The 17,163-nt window shown below is 41.8% G+C and overlaps 1 protein-coding gene across 3 annotated transcripts; it reads left to right on the top strand.

The window, feature by feature from the left end:
- The first annotated feature begins 1,007 nt into the window (after positions 1 to 1,007).
- LOC145481651 (uncharacterized) lies at positions 1,008 to 16,372 on the top strand. 3 transcript variants are annotated; one of them, XM_081460174.1, is made up of 13 exons: positions 1,008 to 1,797; positions 1,976 to 2,016; positions 3,072 to 3,449; positions 4,815 to 4,940; positions 5,506 to 5,700; positions 6,048 to 6,788; positions 7,457 to 7,919; positions 8,972 to 9,192; positions 11,435 to 12,574; positions 13,352 to 13,618; positions 13,728 to 13,796; positions 14,026 to 14,398; positions 15,565 to 16,372. In XM_081460174.1, the coding sequence occupies exons 1-13, from the start codon at positions 1,766 to 1,768 to the stop codon at positions 15,794 to 15,796; spliced, it is 4,278 nt and encodes a 1,425-aa protein (XP_081316300.1). In that variant the 5' UTR covers positions 1,008 to 1,765; the 3' UTR covers positions 15,797 to 16,372. The 3 variants fall into 3 exon arrangements, with proteins under 3 accessions (XP_081316300.1, XP_081316298.1, XP_081316299.1); XM_081460172.1 differs by having other exon boundaries at positions 1,976 to 3,449; XM_081460173.1 differs by having other exon boundaries at positions 1,008 to 3,449; positions 13,355 to 13,618.
- Positions 16,373 to 17,163: the final 791 nt, after the last annotated feature.

Below are 17,163 nucleotides of genomic sequence, written 5' to 3'. Positions count from 1 at the left end.
GGGCTACAACCAGGGACTACAACCAGGGACTACCAAGATGTTTAAAAGATCTTATACTGAAATATCTCGGCGAGTACTCCCGATGATTAAAGGTAGGTTCTTGTTGTTCCGGCAACTGTTGCTTTCGCTAATGTAATTTCATTGCGTGTACATGCGCGAAACTTGCAACTGAGTAATAGTGTGGGCTCATTAAGTCTCATATCCGCCGGGATCCACAGCATTTGGGATTAAAATGGCTGCCTGTGGCAGCAGCTACTCGATCAAGATCAGGCCTGCATCTAAAAGCCCCCAGAAAGTTCCTCAAACATCTTATTGGCTATTTCCACCCAAAATCACTTGACTCAGGCCTTACGCTTTTCAATGCTATCAGTTGTCCAGCCTGACGGATTTGATTACTCCTATTAAGCTTTCATAACGGTTTCTTCCCATCAAAAATATATTTACACTGGATTCCACAGCAACGTGCCATGGTAATAGTCTCTGACCCATACCCAGTAATACCGTATTCTGTTTCAGCGTCAAACTGCCTCGAAATTAACCTGAACGAGGTGACCTGCTGCACGTACACAATTTCACGTTCTTTCACATTCAGTTTTATGCTTCTAATACTTCCCATCCTCTTAGTCATGGTCGTCACTGCTGTCTCTGATTCCGCCCCGGGGTTTGCCTGACTCGGCTTGAAAGATCTTAGAGTATTTTACGGTCCTATTTCTTTTCGGCAGTAATTTGGTTGTGCTGTTTTTTGGATTGGTTACATCCGATACTGCGATGAACAAGGTTATGGTCAAGAATCATCTTATAAGCAGAGAAGTCAATAAGTGACGAAGATTACTAGAACTAGAGTTCGCGCGAAGAAGTAGCAAGAATAATACCTGGATCAGAGCGCGCAGGTCCCACGTCCTTTCGAATATAACTAGATATTCAGGCAGTTTCAAGCCTTTTTAAAAAACAACCAAGAAACCAACAAAAAATGAATAACAACAAAACAGCAACAGAAATGAGAAAGCTGTCATTGTTTAAAAACTAATGATACTATCAAGTTTTCGGAACAAAGACTTTTCTGGACAAAAAGATTATTTTATCCCAGATTCACAAACAAATACGACATTTCTGTCGTGACCATGAAAACTAGCTGAATGAGGTAGGTACTCCTAGACCAGGCTTTTGAAAGGGTCGTGCTGCCGAGTAAAAAACATGCAAACAAACAAACAAACAAACCAAGCGAAAGAAAGAAAAGTCGAAACTGAGAAAGTACATCACAAGGCAAAAAGATTCCAAATGTCAGCACAATCTGGCACCATTTGAGAATGTTATTCAATTTTAGGCCAAACCAGCACAAAAAAGTGGCACATACACATACTGAGCTCATGTAGGAGCCTCCCCCCCCCCCGGAAAACCGCAACTGATAAGCAAATATCGGTAAACCTTTAGGCCCGAAAGGAACTGAAAGGGGCTGATTTTATCATGGTGTTTATTGCTTTCCGCTCTTTAGTTTATAAGCTCTTGTTTCGGTGTGACATTCTCAGTTGAAGTAATTGTTCACTTGCCCAGGTATGCTCAGGTACGTGTAAATTTGTCCAATGTGTTCGCTTGCGGTTTTTACGCACTTCCTATTTGAAAGCCAACCATTCACAGTAAGCAAAACATTCTGTCGTTCATCTCCCCGGGGACTACTACATTATTCTAAGAACTGAACTGCGGTAGTGGCAGTTGGCGACCTTGCCGTTGCGCCGGCCCACTGGAAAGCATATCAGACCGAAACACAATGACGGGAATTCTCACCGCTGCCATCGCTTTGTAAGTGGCTCTTCTCTGTGCAAATTGTCCTTACAAATAGACATGCAATGTTGTCATGTTATTCCATTTAGTGGGAAGTGATCGTCTAGCCTGATAACTGACAGCATAAAGGACTACGTTTTTCTCTCCTTTCGTGCTAATAAATAGTAATCACTCAGGTCTTTTCTTTTCTCAACAGAACGAGCGTGCTTTATGTAACAATAACAGAAGTTTCCTCAGGTAAGACCAATCGTTGAACAGTTTCGTGTTCGTTGATTTCTCCTGTATTAACACGTTGGCTACTCAACTGAGGCTTTGTGTCGTTCAGTGTTGTAGCCATGTTCAAAACGATTCGTAGATCCTCTATCCTCGGTTCATCGTGATGTAACCTAAGCAGTAAGCGTGATATTTTCCCCTTTTTACCACGAAAGATATCGTATAGAACGCGATCTTCTCGAGAATAATAAATCGCTGCTGTCAAGTTACTTCGTACTATGTTTAGAATTCAAAACCCAAATAAATGTCGTCTTCATTTCAATATATCAAGTTTCAAATGGCGTGAGTTTTATGTTGTTTTCATGTAAACTTAAAAGGCAAATATCTTGTACAAGCTAAACCCTTTACACTCTAAAAATGCTACTGACTAAGGATAATTTAGCACAGCCATACTTTTAAAGATGGTCAACGACGCTAAGTGAGTTGTCTGAGGTCCGGCCGCTAGCGTGTGAAAGTAACCATGTATTATAACTGGATAATGTTACCAACCTACCGTCAACCAACGAAGCGAAGCGAACGAACGAACGAACGAATTGGAACGAACAGACGGACGAACGGACGGACGAATGAACAAATAAAAGTGAATGAAATTAATGAATTAACGAATTGAAGGAGCAAACAAACGCGAACGAAATGAACCAACGGAACGAACGAATGACAGTGAACCAGGCAATCTGCAGTTTTTTTTTCGAAGTAAGCTAATAAAACAAAGCATTTGAATATGCTTGTAGCGGGGTCGTAAATTGTGTCCCTTGAGTTCACAGGTCCCGATGACAACCAAATGCATTGTTTCATTTTGAGTCTACCTTCCACTTTTCTGAAGTGCAATCAATGTTTTGCTGTCTTAGGCAATAGCACACAACTTGGCGACCATTAAATATGGTGTTCACAGGGCCGAGTGTGCGATAACCACTCTCTCTCCCGGCGTTTTTTCGAAGTAATGGTGGTAACTTCAGTTTGTTACTTCGTCGTTGAACAGTGGTTTTCACTTCGTAATTGTGATAGTTTGCTCCACACAGGAAAATGCCAACGTCGAATTTATCAAGCGACAGGACAATCTGGCACAATAGAATCACCTGGCTATCCAAAAGACTACAGTCCACTTCAAACCTGCATATGGCGGATCAGTGTGAACACAGGGTACCGGATTCACATTCATTTTGACCCACGTTTTGACGTGACCAGGACAGCAGCGTGTAAAGACGAGTATGTACTGGTCAGCACTCGAAGACAGAGATTTAGTGATTTTAATGTTGTTCGAAACAGTAAAGATTCAGTTGTGTTCTGTGGCAATCAGAAGCCGAGCAACGTAAGTTCCCCTAGTAATGAGATGTGGGTACGCTTCAAGTCGAGGTCTGGTGGCCGGAAAGGTTTTAGAGCGTGGTATGGGGCAGAAGGTAAGTCCTTTACTCATTGTTCGTTTGTCCACTCGCAATAAACAACAATTGTTGAGTGTTCTTTTTTGGCAATGTATCAAACGCTAGTGTCTGTGTTCCATCCGGATTTCCAAACACCCAGAGACCTCTGTCTGGTGCAAACGCCGCACCACTCATGTGAAGAACCAAACTGACGAAAAAGTAAGGCAGACGGTTTGGTTCAGTTTGGACAGTTTGGTGTGACAATTTAGCCAGATACGGTAACGATATAATCTACTTCGCAAGTTTCGACGTATGCTCAAACTCTAAGTGAGATGCCATTGTTATAGACCACCTATCGAAAGAAATAGGATTACAAGTTATAGTAATATATAGATTTGCCATTATTATAGACCTCCTATAGATGGAAATAGGATTACAAGTTATAGTAATATATAGATTTAGCAGAGCCTAAAAGCGGAGCTCCTGATTGCTAAAATTAACCATAAAGGAAAAAGAGGATTTGTTTTTCTGGGATCAGAAACTAAAGAAATGATCAATATTTTTAGTTTTCAAGCGTGTGGTTTTGCTATCTTTCCAATTAAATCTTAACAAACAATACCCAATAAGCGTCCCCAATATAGTAGAAATTACGTACGTGATATATCAGGGACTTTCCAAGATACGATTGTGCAAGGAATATGTCGGGAGAGAAGTCAACAACGTGCTGGGTGTTAATTTGCGCCGAAATTTTGCCTTTGGACATACTCTTTTCTTCTCTCCCAGAGTAATAATCTGACTTGAGCCTGCGATCCAATCGAAAACCAGTACCTGGTCAGCGGTCAACTAAAACAACGCAACCTCAATGAACTGTAAACCTGAGCCCGCGAAATGGTCACGAGATACTGGTCAGCGGATACCTTGTTTCGACAGCTATTAACCAAAACATGGATGTAAATATCAAATATATACCTATGGTAATGTTGCTTCTCTCTCATTTTTCAAGGTATTGGGTTTGGCGTACCGACGTACGGACAGTCATGTCAAAACCAAAATTTTTTAGATCGATGGTTTACCAAATTTTCTAAGGTATGGGGCTCCGCTTGACGCCTTTGGCGCGCAGGAGCTCCGCTATAAATAAGACAAAATGGCGTCTGTGCTGTCTTCAGAGAGTGGACGAGCCATCAAGTATCTATCTAAGTGCAGAGGTCTAGCTAGTGAAAATCAACCAAAATAGACATTCATTTTATTCGAATCAGCACTTTTTATTTACATGTAGCGGAAACTAGTATGTAGAAATCGTTCATTGGCCTAACGGGTTACTTGTTTGACTAACATGATTTTGAGTGACTTGGCTCTTTAGTCGTAGTGAGGTTATGGAAAATTCTAATAGTTTCTTTGCATTAGATATTGATGAGTGCTCGGAGCAGGCCAATGGAGGCTGTCATCATGGCTGTGTGAATACTCCAGGAAGTTTCAGATGTAGCTGTCGATCAGGGTTTCGTCTCGTGCCTAATGGGAAAAGATGCATCGGTAAGCATCGTTTTCACTCCAATATGTAGCAGCTAAACTTTGATTATTCCTTACTTCGGCTGAACTACTCCATTTAGAACGCTTTGAAAGTCTCAAGAATGTTTTTCAATTTGAATTTATTTCCCAAATGAGACGCAACCCATCAACGGCCGCTGTGACGTCATACGACACCGAAAACACTCGACTGCTTTAGTAATTATGACATGTCTTTAGCCAATGTTAGTCAGTGTCTCCTCTAAGGGAGAATTTTAATAACAGATCTTCTCGAAATTTTCCCTTGTCCACTTAAAATATAGCTGTTGTTTTAAGCTAAGAAACAGTTAACAAGGGGTTTCATGAGTTCTAGTCAGATTTACATTAAATGAGATTCAAGTTCTTCTTTGTTCAAGTCACTTTGTGTTTGTGTGGGTTTTGGTTGTTATTATTGTTGTTGTTGTTGATTTGTTTGTTTGTTTGGTTTTTTTGCTCGTACCGCCGGGGAATCAGGATAGCATACGCAAATGAAGTGTAACCGTTAGTTAAGTTCATTGCAACTGACAGAACGTATCTTTGATTATTCTTTCAGAGGACATCTTGATCTCCTTCTCCAAGAAGCGTTATCGTTCATCAGTTCAAAAAACAGCCCCTCTTGGTACGTCCATTATTACGGTGCGCGCCAGTGCTGGAAAATCCAACCGTCCAGTCCATTATTACATCTCATCAGTGAACAGCAAGACTTACAATGTTGAAAGCGCATTGTTTGACATCGACTCCACGATAGGTATTTACAACACACTCATTTGTTTTATTTGTTCCTTAGTTAGCTAAGTGTTGTTAATAGAAAACTATTCATGACCTTGCCTATAATGAAATCAAACAGCCCTGTCCAAATTATTATTGTTTAATGACTACATGGACACTAGGATAACCAAGTTGCCGACTTTCGTCAAACTCGCAATCTGATTGGCTATGCGGATGCGGTCTATCAATCGATACAAGTCCTACGTAGCGCGCGGTTTTCACACTTTTTTTTTAACTCGACGTATAATTGTCAAGAACATGATAAAGATCATTAGGCTATCGGTTGGCGTATTTTATCTACAGCTTTTTCTGATCCTTTTTCTCCAGGTACAATTTCTGTTCGTCGTAAGCTCAAGAAGACAGCCCTTTATCGCCTGAAAGTGGAGGCGCGCTATAATGACATCACTTCCGGTTATGCCACGGTCGTAGTAAGAGTTACTGCCGCACAGCAGAAGAAAACCCAGCCAGAAGCTAAGCGAGGTTTAAAATTTCGCAGTCCTATTTATTCGGTCATTATTCCGTACAACATGCTCGTCGGACAAACCATACTACATTTGAGGGCTGAGAAAAACAGAAGCTTCGTAAACTCCATTGTACGATACAGAGTGCAATCGGTGGACCCCTTCCACAGAAATCCCTTCTTCAGTCTTAATCCCTCGAAAGGTTCCCTCAAAATCACCAGGGATCTAGCAGAACTCGTCTTAGATGGTAAACCCACCAGCTTGGTGTTACAGGTTATAGCCAGAGTTCAAGGCAATCCAAATGTGTTTGCGTCAACTCAGGTGTCAGTTGTCGTTGTTCCAGAGTACGCTGGTAATGATTACGTGAAGTCGTCACTAGAGGCTGTTAAGAATAGGTCTTCCTTCACGGAGAGCTCTGACCGGCTGCGTTCCCAGAGGAATGGTTCTTCTCCCGGTCAATCAAAATCACCGAGAGGTCAAACAGAGTTTTCTCTACACCGCATATTTCGGCGACCATCCCGAGAAGCTCAGAGAATGTCTCAAGCAGACTTACAATTCAGCAACATTATTAGAGAAATTAAACGAGAAATGGCAGATCAACTGATCGGTGAGTTTTTAAGTAGTAACAAGAATTTTCGATAACACGATGATGCATTAAGTTTCGTGCTACCAACATGTACCATGTTGTATTTAATTGATATCCCATCCTGCCTAAGCAGTTGATGCGCTGCGTTTTAATGAAACCATGCAGTGAGAACCACAAGAAGAGGTGTCGTATAGCTAAATCTGTCTTAATTTGTAAGCCATTACGTTCAGTCAGGTGCGAGATAGTTCACCCACTCATTTGTTAAGCATAGCTAAGTTGCTGGACTAACTCATAATATGATTGGTGATCGGCACTTACTTTTGATCGATAAGCCGGCTCTCGGAATTTGAACCTGCTTCTACTATTCTCTGCGTTATTTCCCCAAAGTACTGCTCAAAACCATCAATAAATCATGGTCATCAAAATTCTTAAAAATAAACAGCCACTGAACTGGGCTATTAGAAAAAAAACTGAAAAAGAAACTGCCGTTCTTAGGGTGTGTTGTTAGAAGTGCTACTTGTCTGATTCTTGTAGCGTGTTGGCACCTAATAAAGTTGACCCACTAGTTTATCGCTGTCGTTAGGAGTAATTAAATACCTACCATATAAAATTCAATTGTAAGGAAAAGGAAACAGACCACTAGCTTTTCCGGAAAAGCACAATATATCACTACTGGTTTCCTTTATAAGATAACCGTGCCCGATCAAGTGCAGTATCGGTGAGACTGGGACCGAGTTCTGTTGCCTCAGCCACAAAGTTATCTGACATTATTAAAGAACTCAACTGTTCAGCGCCTGAAGCTGAATGTTCAGACACTGAATATCATTCACACTACAGAACATTTGATGGCACCTGTAACAATCTGGACAACCCTCTGTGGGGTGCGGCAAACACTCCATTTACCCGGATGCTAGACCCACTTTACTATGATGTGAACGGCCTCTCGGATCCCGCAGGATTTCCCGATCAGCCGTACGCGCCAGAGCTTCCTTCACCACACCGCGTAAGCAAAGAGTTTCTAATTCACACCACAGAAGCCAGAGGAAACAAGAACCACTATTCTCACATGATGATGCAGTGGGGACAGTTCTTAGATCACGACATCTCTTTTACAGCAGAAAGTGAAGGAGGAGAGAGATGCTTTTTACCAAAGTAGGTGTTTGCACCTGTGTATTTTAACTGAGTGCAATCGGGCAACACCTTAGATTTGATGGAATTAGTCTGTTAAAAGACCCTCTATTTTGTCTTGCGTTTGTTGAGATCCCAAGCTTAGCGAAGCGCTCCGCGCTCGCATCGCTCGGGCACTAAAAAAAAAAAAAAACTCGTAGCAAAGCGATAAAAATCTCTGGACAGACTAGATGGAGTCGAATTTGAGATTATTTTCCCAAAGTCGAGATCAATAAAATATACATGATATGTTCTATTCTTGAAAACCGGCAATCCAGAGAGTAGCAGTGTTAAAGAAAAATAGAGCAGCTGCTCTCAAGCAATTATTAGTAATTTAACCCTGTGCCCTGTCTGAAAGTGCAAACCGTACAATAAGAATGCGTTGCTATGGGATAATCCGGATCAAAATCAATAATCCAAGATCATTTAGATCATGGTACCTGAAGGAGGTCGATGAATCCGTGACCAAAGTGGATTCATCGGTTGCTCTGATGCACGATGATCCCAGTGATTTTGAATCACTGATCCCGATTTAGATAATCCTAAAGGAACGTATTCTAAAAACTACTTATCTTTATGACATAGACGGGAATTACAGCCTTGCAAGATTATACATCGGCATTTTTGTACTGACTGACGAAAAGCAAAAACCTTGCTGACTAGTTTGTGATAAAAACTGTCGAATAATATAAATGTAGTCAGTATGAGAAAGATGTTTATCCGTCAGTGACACAAGCCATACACTCGATGGGAGTTGAACCTATTTAGAATGTTCACAACCCTCTATTTTCTCGTATTTTCATTCGATCGTTGAAAGCGGGGATAGACTCGCGAGAAAACCGGACGTTAGCTCAAAAGGGGAGAGCCTATTCTTCGTTTGGTTCGCTTCGCTCGCCTCCCAGTCCCCATCCCCACGCTTCACGCTCGCTTCGCTCGCTTTTTCTTTCGCTTGCTTTGAAAAATAGAGAGGCTGTGAACAGTCGAGAACCTATCGAGACCCTCTGCACACCGTGACCTACATTATGCTTTGTTTTTAGGTGTGATGGTTCACCTGAGGATTACGAGCCTCCTTGCTTTCCTATCATGTACCCGGATGGCTCTGAGTGCACTATGTTCACAAGGTCAGCGGCAGCCTGCCAAACTGACAGTGAAAACGTAGCGCCCCGTGAACAGCTTAATACCATCACATCATTTATCGATGGATCGCAAATATATGGTTCCAGTAGCGAGGTGGCAGAAAATCTTAGAGATTTTAATTGTAAGTATTGAGTTATAAGAGCCTCAGAATGTTTTAAACTGAATGTTTTAAGCCTCATGTTGAGTCTTTTAAGCCTCATGTTGAATGTTTTAAGCCTCAATGTTTTAAGCCAATGTTTTAAGAATGTTTTAAGCCTCAGAATGTTTCCATTTTCTGTTGCACGTGAGCAACAAATCGAGAGTCTGAATAGGGTTTTAAAATTCAATTCTGGTGGTTTTATGATATTTATTTTGTACATTTTTTCGATGACTATATATTTTGGATAAAACAAGAAAAAATCACAGAAGGAAGAAAAGCCGGCAGGGCAAGCAAAACAAAACCGGGGCCCCGCTTAGCTCAAGGTCTGGATCCGCCACTGCTGCTAACTGAGATTACATCGCATTCATCCAGACTTTCTAAATCATGGCATCATTTATCGTACGTGGTGTGTCCATGCGAACTATTCTCCGCCATACAAAGGCTTTGTTTAGTAAAGAGGCATACCCTGTTTGATACAAAAGTAATGATCAACCAGCTGTAAATTGAATGCTAGTTTTCTGGTGCAACTGTGGGCAAGGTTTCTTTCAATTGTTAACGTTACAAGGGAGAGTGAAGAAAGATACATTTTCTGTTTTTGAAAAATAAACATTATACGTATTAACCCTATTCAGATCGGGCTTTTTGGGGTTTTTTTTTGAGACCGGAGGTGGTGGTGGTAAGGAGGGGTTGGGGGGGGGGGACACTTTGTGACCCTCTCCCTGAATGTCACTTTTGGAGAATTAAAGCTTTGACAATTAAACTTGGAAGATTATAGCACGTCCAAAAATAGCTCTTTACATGCAACCTCGTTCCCAGGGTCCTCTCTCTACCTCAAGAAAGTACCCTGGTTGCGGCTGGTCGCGTGTCAATGCATTCCAACCAAAGCCGCACAGAGGGTGGGTCCTCAACTTAATTTTGTCAACACTGTCTATGGAGGTGAAAGTTGCGCTGCCTTACAGACGTTATTTTGAAAGTTAAGCAAGATATTCGTCAGAGATCCTGCCTGACCGGTACTTCGTTTCCATCTGAACTTCTGTGAATATGATATGTTAATGAGAGAGCAGTTCGCTTATTTTTCACTACTTTTTTTAAATAACCGTCAACGGCCTGCTTCGAATTAGTTTAATCAGTTTTTCACAGCACAAGAATTAAATAAATGTCAAATTTGCGATGGGATGCGTTCAATTTAATGAGAAGCTAGTCTCTCGACCAAAAATTGGACTTACCGCTTAACAGTTTTGAAACGATAGCCGTTGGATTTTGCAAACGCGCAGCCGATGTCGTTGTTGTCCAGTTCTTCATGAAATTTTTCACTGTAAGAGAATCGAATGACCGTCAAACGTTCGATTGGATGAATTCAATCAAATTCAGAGTTAGTCTCTTGGCCAAACACTGGACGTATCAATGCTGCCCTTTGTGATTTTGCTGATCGATCAAGCTTTAATATTCAGCGCGCAGACGTTGTTGCTGTCAAGTTCTTCGTAAAATTTTATCGCCGCAAGAGAATGGAATGACCGTCAAACTGTCAATGAGAGTAATTCAATCAAATTTAAAACTACCTTTGTAGGCGAGCATACGACGTATTTAACTCCAACGGAACGAGTAAATACCTTCGTTGTGACTTTGCCGAATTATAAATAAAATTAAATTCACCGCGCGGTCCATTTATCGTGGTGGTCGTCATTTCCAAGTTCTTTGCCAAATTTTTTCACTGCCACAAATTCCAAAGACCGTCCAACTATCGACGGGGAAAATTCAGCTAAATGCAGAGCTAACCTTTAAGCCGAACATTGAACGCATTGAACTCCTATATCGAATGTGTCAATGCGCATGTTATCGCTGTGATTTTTGCCGATCCACAACGAGAGGGTTACAACTTGGAATTCCACTCCCTACTGGGCTCAGTAGGCAAGCTCAGTGCTGAGACAAACTTTAACTTTCCAGCCCCTTCCTTCAATCACACCTCTGAAATCTGCTAAAATCTAGCAGACACGTGACCAGCCGTAACCAGGGTACTTTCTCGAGGTAGAGAGTGGACCCTGGGAACGAGGTTGTTTACATGGAAAGAGCGATGACGTCATATGATGTACAAATGGTGTCATTATTACTGATGAACAAATGCCATCTTGTATCCGCCAACTGGTTTTTTTACGATTTAGTCCATTTAAATGACAGCTTAGCATTGGTTTGAAACTGCCGGACCGGTTTGCTTTTTCTCCTGCAGCAAAGAAAGGTTATTTGAAAATAACACGGCCGAGATACCTTCTGCCTTTCGTCGAGTCACCTTTCAAGCCTCCTTTGAATCTTTGCCAATTGTTTGGTGGTTGTTTTAACGCCGGCGACTTCAGAGTCAATGAGCAGATTGCACTTGTAGCCATGCACACCTTATGGGTCAGAGAACACAACAGAATAGCAGACATTCTCCACCAAATCAACAAACACTGGGATGCGGAGACGGTATATCAAGAAACTAGGAAAATCGTAGGAGCCATGCTTCAACACATCACATATAACCACTATTTGCCCAAGATATTAGGTGACCATGCCTTACCACCTTATCACGGATACACTAATGTACACCCCGGTGTCCTTAACGCCTTTGCAACGTCAGCATTTAGATTCGGTCATAGTATGGTCAGACCAAAATTTGCTATGCTTGATGCTAACTTTGACCCTGTTGCCCCGGATGTGCCGCTTATCAATGCGTTTTTCAACAACAAGCTGGTACAGAGAGAAGGTATTGAACCCGTGCTGCTTGGACTTCTAGCCAACGAATCACAAGGTACAAACCGTGAGATGGCTGCAGGACTAACAAAGCACCTCTTCCAGCAGCCGGAATCGGAGCACGGGTTTGATTTAGCGGCGCTAAATATCCAACGAGGTCGCGATCATGGTCTCCCAGGTTACGGAGCGTGGAGACGCGAGTGCAATCTTTCCCATGCGGACATCTTTCAAGAAACGAGTTACGAAATCAAAAACGCTACATCGCGACAGATTCTGCATGACTTATATGAAGATGTGGAATATGCCGACTTGTGGGTGGCGGGTTTGGCTGAAGACTCCCTCCCTGGGGCAATAGTTGGTCCTACTTTGCACTGTATTATAAAGGAACAATTTCGTCGACTGCGGGATGGTGATCGCTTCTGGTTTGAAAACAAAGGCCTTTTTACTGAAGAGCAATTTGACGAGATAATTAAAACTTCACTATCGCGAGTACTATGCGACAACGTGTTCGGAATCGTATCTGTTCAGCGAGATGCTTTCACTGCCGCCACAGATGAACTGAAACGGGTTGAGTGCACTCAGATTCCTGGTTTGGACTTAAGTAAATGGGAGCAAAATCTACCCTCTCCTACTGAAACATGTAAGATTTTGTTTTATTCTTATTATTATTTGAAAGGAACAAAGGCAGAATGGCCTGTTACCAGTGAAATGATAATATTTCACAGATGAGTATAAAAAATGCCGGAGAAATGTGAAAACGCAGCTTTATTTCTGCGGCTAGGCCTACCATCCACACTAATCCATCACGAAACCGGCGCTTTTCAAAAACGCTTTTCAAACCGGTGGAATTTCAAAACACCGGCTTTTCGTTTTCGTGTGCACGCAAACGTTTTAAAAACGGAGCTTTTCGAAAAAGATGACGTCACGACAATCATGTGATTTCCCTGTCCGAGGTTTCCTCAAACACGAATCTAAAATGACCGGTGATTGTTGCGTTTACAAATGCCTCTGGCGTAGTGTGGAAGGAGAACATTTGACGAGTTTTCAAATTTCTCCAACGTAGTGTGGACGGGTCCTTATATTACTCAATGTAATGCTGGAAGCAAACCAGTCTTTATAACACTTTTTACATAGCTTTGAAGTGGTTGTTCAAGGGATGCATAACGCTATCCAGGGGATTAAAATAACCACCATCCAGAAGATAAGTGTTGGAAAACAAGCCACGCAATCCACTGGATAGTGATTTATCCAGTGGATAGCGTTAACCACCTCTGAACAAATGACTCAGATGGCTTTTTCTAGTTGACTGAATAAAACCTACGTTTTCACACTGAATACAAATTTATATGTATAGTGTGGAAAATGATTTGTTGAAGTTGTGGCAAGAAGGTTTAATATACTGTGTTACTTTGTTTAGCAGTTGGAACGTGGTCTGACTGGGCATATACCGTGAAGAAACCGACAGGCAGCTGGGCTGTTTCCATAGCAGGTGACATGTGTCCCAGCTCCGTGATGGATATAGAATGCCAGCTTGCAGATGGCTCGTCAACTCAGTTGACAGGCCAGGTGATCCACTGTAAAGAACGAGTTGGAGTGTATTGCAGAAACAGCGAACAAACCAGAGACAGCGAGATCTGTGCTGATTATCGCTTCCGATTTCTGTGTGCCCGTATAGAGAAACCTAGTGAGTATTTCTATTTTTTTCTAATCAGGTTTTCGTTAAGTAATATAAATAGAGCAAGTTTTTTTAGTCATCAGTGGTTCCCATTTTTCTTGTTTGGCTTGCTTTTCAGTTTCACAAGGACTAAGGGCTCTTGAATCGACACTCTCTCAAACGAAACCGCAAACACAATGCGACATTGGTAAGTTGTGACAACAACAACAACAACAAAAATATTGACACTCTATTCAATTTTTCTATTATTGTTACCATTACCATTGTCATGACCATTGCCATCGCCATTACCATTGCCACTGAGCGGCCAAAGAAATCTAGCGGCCTGGATTTGTTTGCCATTGCCGTTTACTGCTATCGCAAAACACTTTATTGTTGTAAAATGCTGACAGGGAGCGTTCTTAATGTGTGTCTAGGGAGATATCCAAGCGACTTCCCCTTAACGTTTGAAGCCCTTCAGCACATTACTATTGCCGACGCCTACAACAACGAACCGAATAGTGAGCACATGCAAGCAGGCAAGAACAAGGGAGAGTCTAAGAAGCGTTTTCTGATCTCTTTCGATACAAAGAAGATCACAAGACGTGCGATTGTTCATTCTGCCAAACTGTACCTTTTTCTCATGGACTTTGGAGTCAGCTCTGTGGAAGATGAAGCAGCGAGATCGCCTTCGAATTCTTTAGAGGTTTATCAGATCATAAGCACGGACTGGTATCCAGGGAATACCACCAGCGTGATACCATGGCATCAAGATTATTTAGGAATAGGAAAAGATGTAGCAAACAATAGGTATGTATAATTTAATGTATGAATACGTCATCTTTGATCTGTTTAAATGCAGTCAGAGGTTTTCTGTCAAGGAAACAAGTATTCCTTGAGGAATGGAAAACAACTGAATCGTGCAATCCAAATTATTGACAAGCGGCCAAGGTGTCTTTCAAAAAACCTTTATGCGCTAGTGTCGTTTTTAAAAGCCTTTTTCTTTTTTAGAAAATAACAAAAGTCCTATGTTGCTCGTTCCAAACTTACGAGATTGAAATAGTTAGTCTCGGTATACCGAAACAAACGAAAACTTCAACCAGTATTGTTACTTATTACACATTAGCTCCGTGAACGGCAAAGATGAACCAAATTTGCCTGCTAGAGATTACCCACTGTGTCCCGCAAGAAACCAGTGTCCTCGGTCCACAAACACGCAAAAAAAGAACTTGGCCATGCCCAGCCATCTTGACCGAACAAGCTTGGTCAATTACCCATGTACCGTTACATATGGTAATGGACCTCATTCTGACCGGACAATGTTCTTCGTGCACGTGCCGTTTCTGACTGAACATAATTGACAGGGAAATTTCTGTACCTCCGAGGGCGATTACCGTTAAAAAACCCACACTTTTTCTCTTCCTCAAGTTATTTTCTTTCCCCTCGAAGTACACTTAGAGCTTTAACTTCCCGTCTCGTTCATCACTTTTTGTAGTCACTCCTACTCACTGACCTTTAAGACATGAGCATGAAATTTATCCTTACCATTCCAAGGCATTATTAACTACTTATTAACCAAGAGTGAGGTCTTTACGGGAAAATCTCAAACCGAGAACTTGCCGTATTGACCGAGCAATAGCGAGGTCAATACGGGAAGGCCGAGGTTTGAGATTTTCCCGTAAAGAGCGAACGCTCGAGGTTAATAAGTTGTGTATTTTATTACTTTCACCATGACATTTCAAGTTGTGTTCTGCAGACTTATTATTATGAACACTAGTAGGGGGAGATCATCTGACCCGCTGCAAGAGATCAATGCCTATAAAGAAAAGATAAACTGGTAGACAAGGCTATGAACCAATTTTTGTGAAGTTTTGGCGGGTTTCTACTTCGGTCACTAAATGCCATATCTTTAATTTACTCCTCCGAGTATGTAGTTGAGTCAAGGAAATTCCTTCGTCTTGATTGTGTTAATACAGGCTGGCAGAGAGCGTATACCTCCAACCTGGAAATGCACAGCGATGGATAGAACTAGATATTCAGCATGCGGTAAGGAACTGGCAAATCAGAAAAGAGCCTAATTATGGACTTATGCTGAAAGTCAAAAAGGAATCCAATGCTAATGCAGTGATGCAGTTTGCTTCAAGCGATCACCCACTCAAACATTTGCATCCCAAACTTGTGGTGTGTCTTACTATCCCTCCGTGGTAACTGACATCAAGACAGGCTACCTGAAGACCGCTCTAAGGCCATAGCTGGGGTTCAGTAGAAGAACTTGTGTTTTTGCACATTTCTGCTAATGTATTTAACGATTATCATTTCATTCAATCATGTGTTATAATGATGACCACGTTTTCACGTTTTGTCACCTCTCTGGTGTTTATAACCTTAATAAACTGGTACTTTGGAGTTGGTACTTTTCTCTTGTAATAAGTACATAACTCATAATTACAAAGCTCGACAGAGCTCGATTGGGTGCCAATTTGTCCTTTGCCCGTTTACCCCCTAACGGAAAACACGTGTTGCAGTTTACTACCGATTGCGATGAGACCTTTCCCTCCTCTCCGCCCCCTATTAGGCCTCCCACACTCCCATGTGAGATTTTAATTTTTATAATGCTCAAAAACAATCATCTACAAACAGTTGTAAGTAGTACTTAAAAAATATATAATAGGCAGGGAGTGTCGTCTTGCTCCTCGCTGGAAGTTCTCATGATCTCGACAGAAGAAATCACAGAAAAAAGACTTGCAACGGACAACATCGCTCCCGTAATGTTAAATAGTCTTCCCCCCCCCCCCCCCCACCCTATTACGACTACGAATATCAACCCTACTCCCAGGGTGCAGAAAATGATCAAATGTTTAATCAAGGAAACAGAGGTTGTCTTCGATTTGATGAACACTGTCTGGAACACTCGAGTTTGTAAGATGCATACATGCATGACTACACTTATTGTGTCGCTATTGACGCCGGTTCCAATACTGCCACAGCCGCTTGGCACTGAGGCTGAGATCTACACTCTCATCTTGAGATGGTCCACTTCGTGTTCGAGTTCTGTAAATTTTTTTCCCAGAACTTTGGCTAGTTGATTCAGAGACAATTTGAGGATCGTCTCAGACACCCATTTCGGAGGTAAGCTTTCTGCACTTCGCCTCCATTAGGTAATTTGCTTCACTTAGGTCGAGGTTGTACATATCTGTGAAACTTTTGGAACATCTTGAAGGACTCCGTGAGCTGTAGAACTGAATGGTTACCGGCTAGAATATTACAAGTCAGTCAGTCAGTAAATATTACGAGTCGTTTATTTATCTCACGTTGTTCAAAGGATGTGTAACGCCATCCACTGAATTAATCACTATCTCTAGTGGATAGAGCAGTTTCTATTTCAATACGACATATCCACTGGACAGGTTTTTATCGGTTGGATAGCACTATCCACCGTTTGAACAAGACGGTCTCGTGTAAGTGCACAGTGTTCTCTAGTTTGGAGGTTTAGATTTGTGTAAATAATGGTTGCATCTACTCGATGCTCTGCTGATCCCACGCAGACCAATGAGTGAGTCAAGTGATCAAACGTA

Source organism: Orbicella franksi, chromosome 3 (assembly GCF_964199315.1).
Source record: "Orbicella franksi chromosome 3, jaOrbFran1.1, whole genome shotgun sequence".
Lineage (NCBI taxonomy): Eukaryota > Metazoa > Cnidaria > Anthozoa > Scleractinia > Merulinidae > Orbicella > Orbicella franksi.
This window is presented reverse-complemented; position numbering and strand designations above follow the sequence as displayed.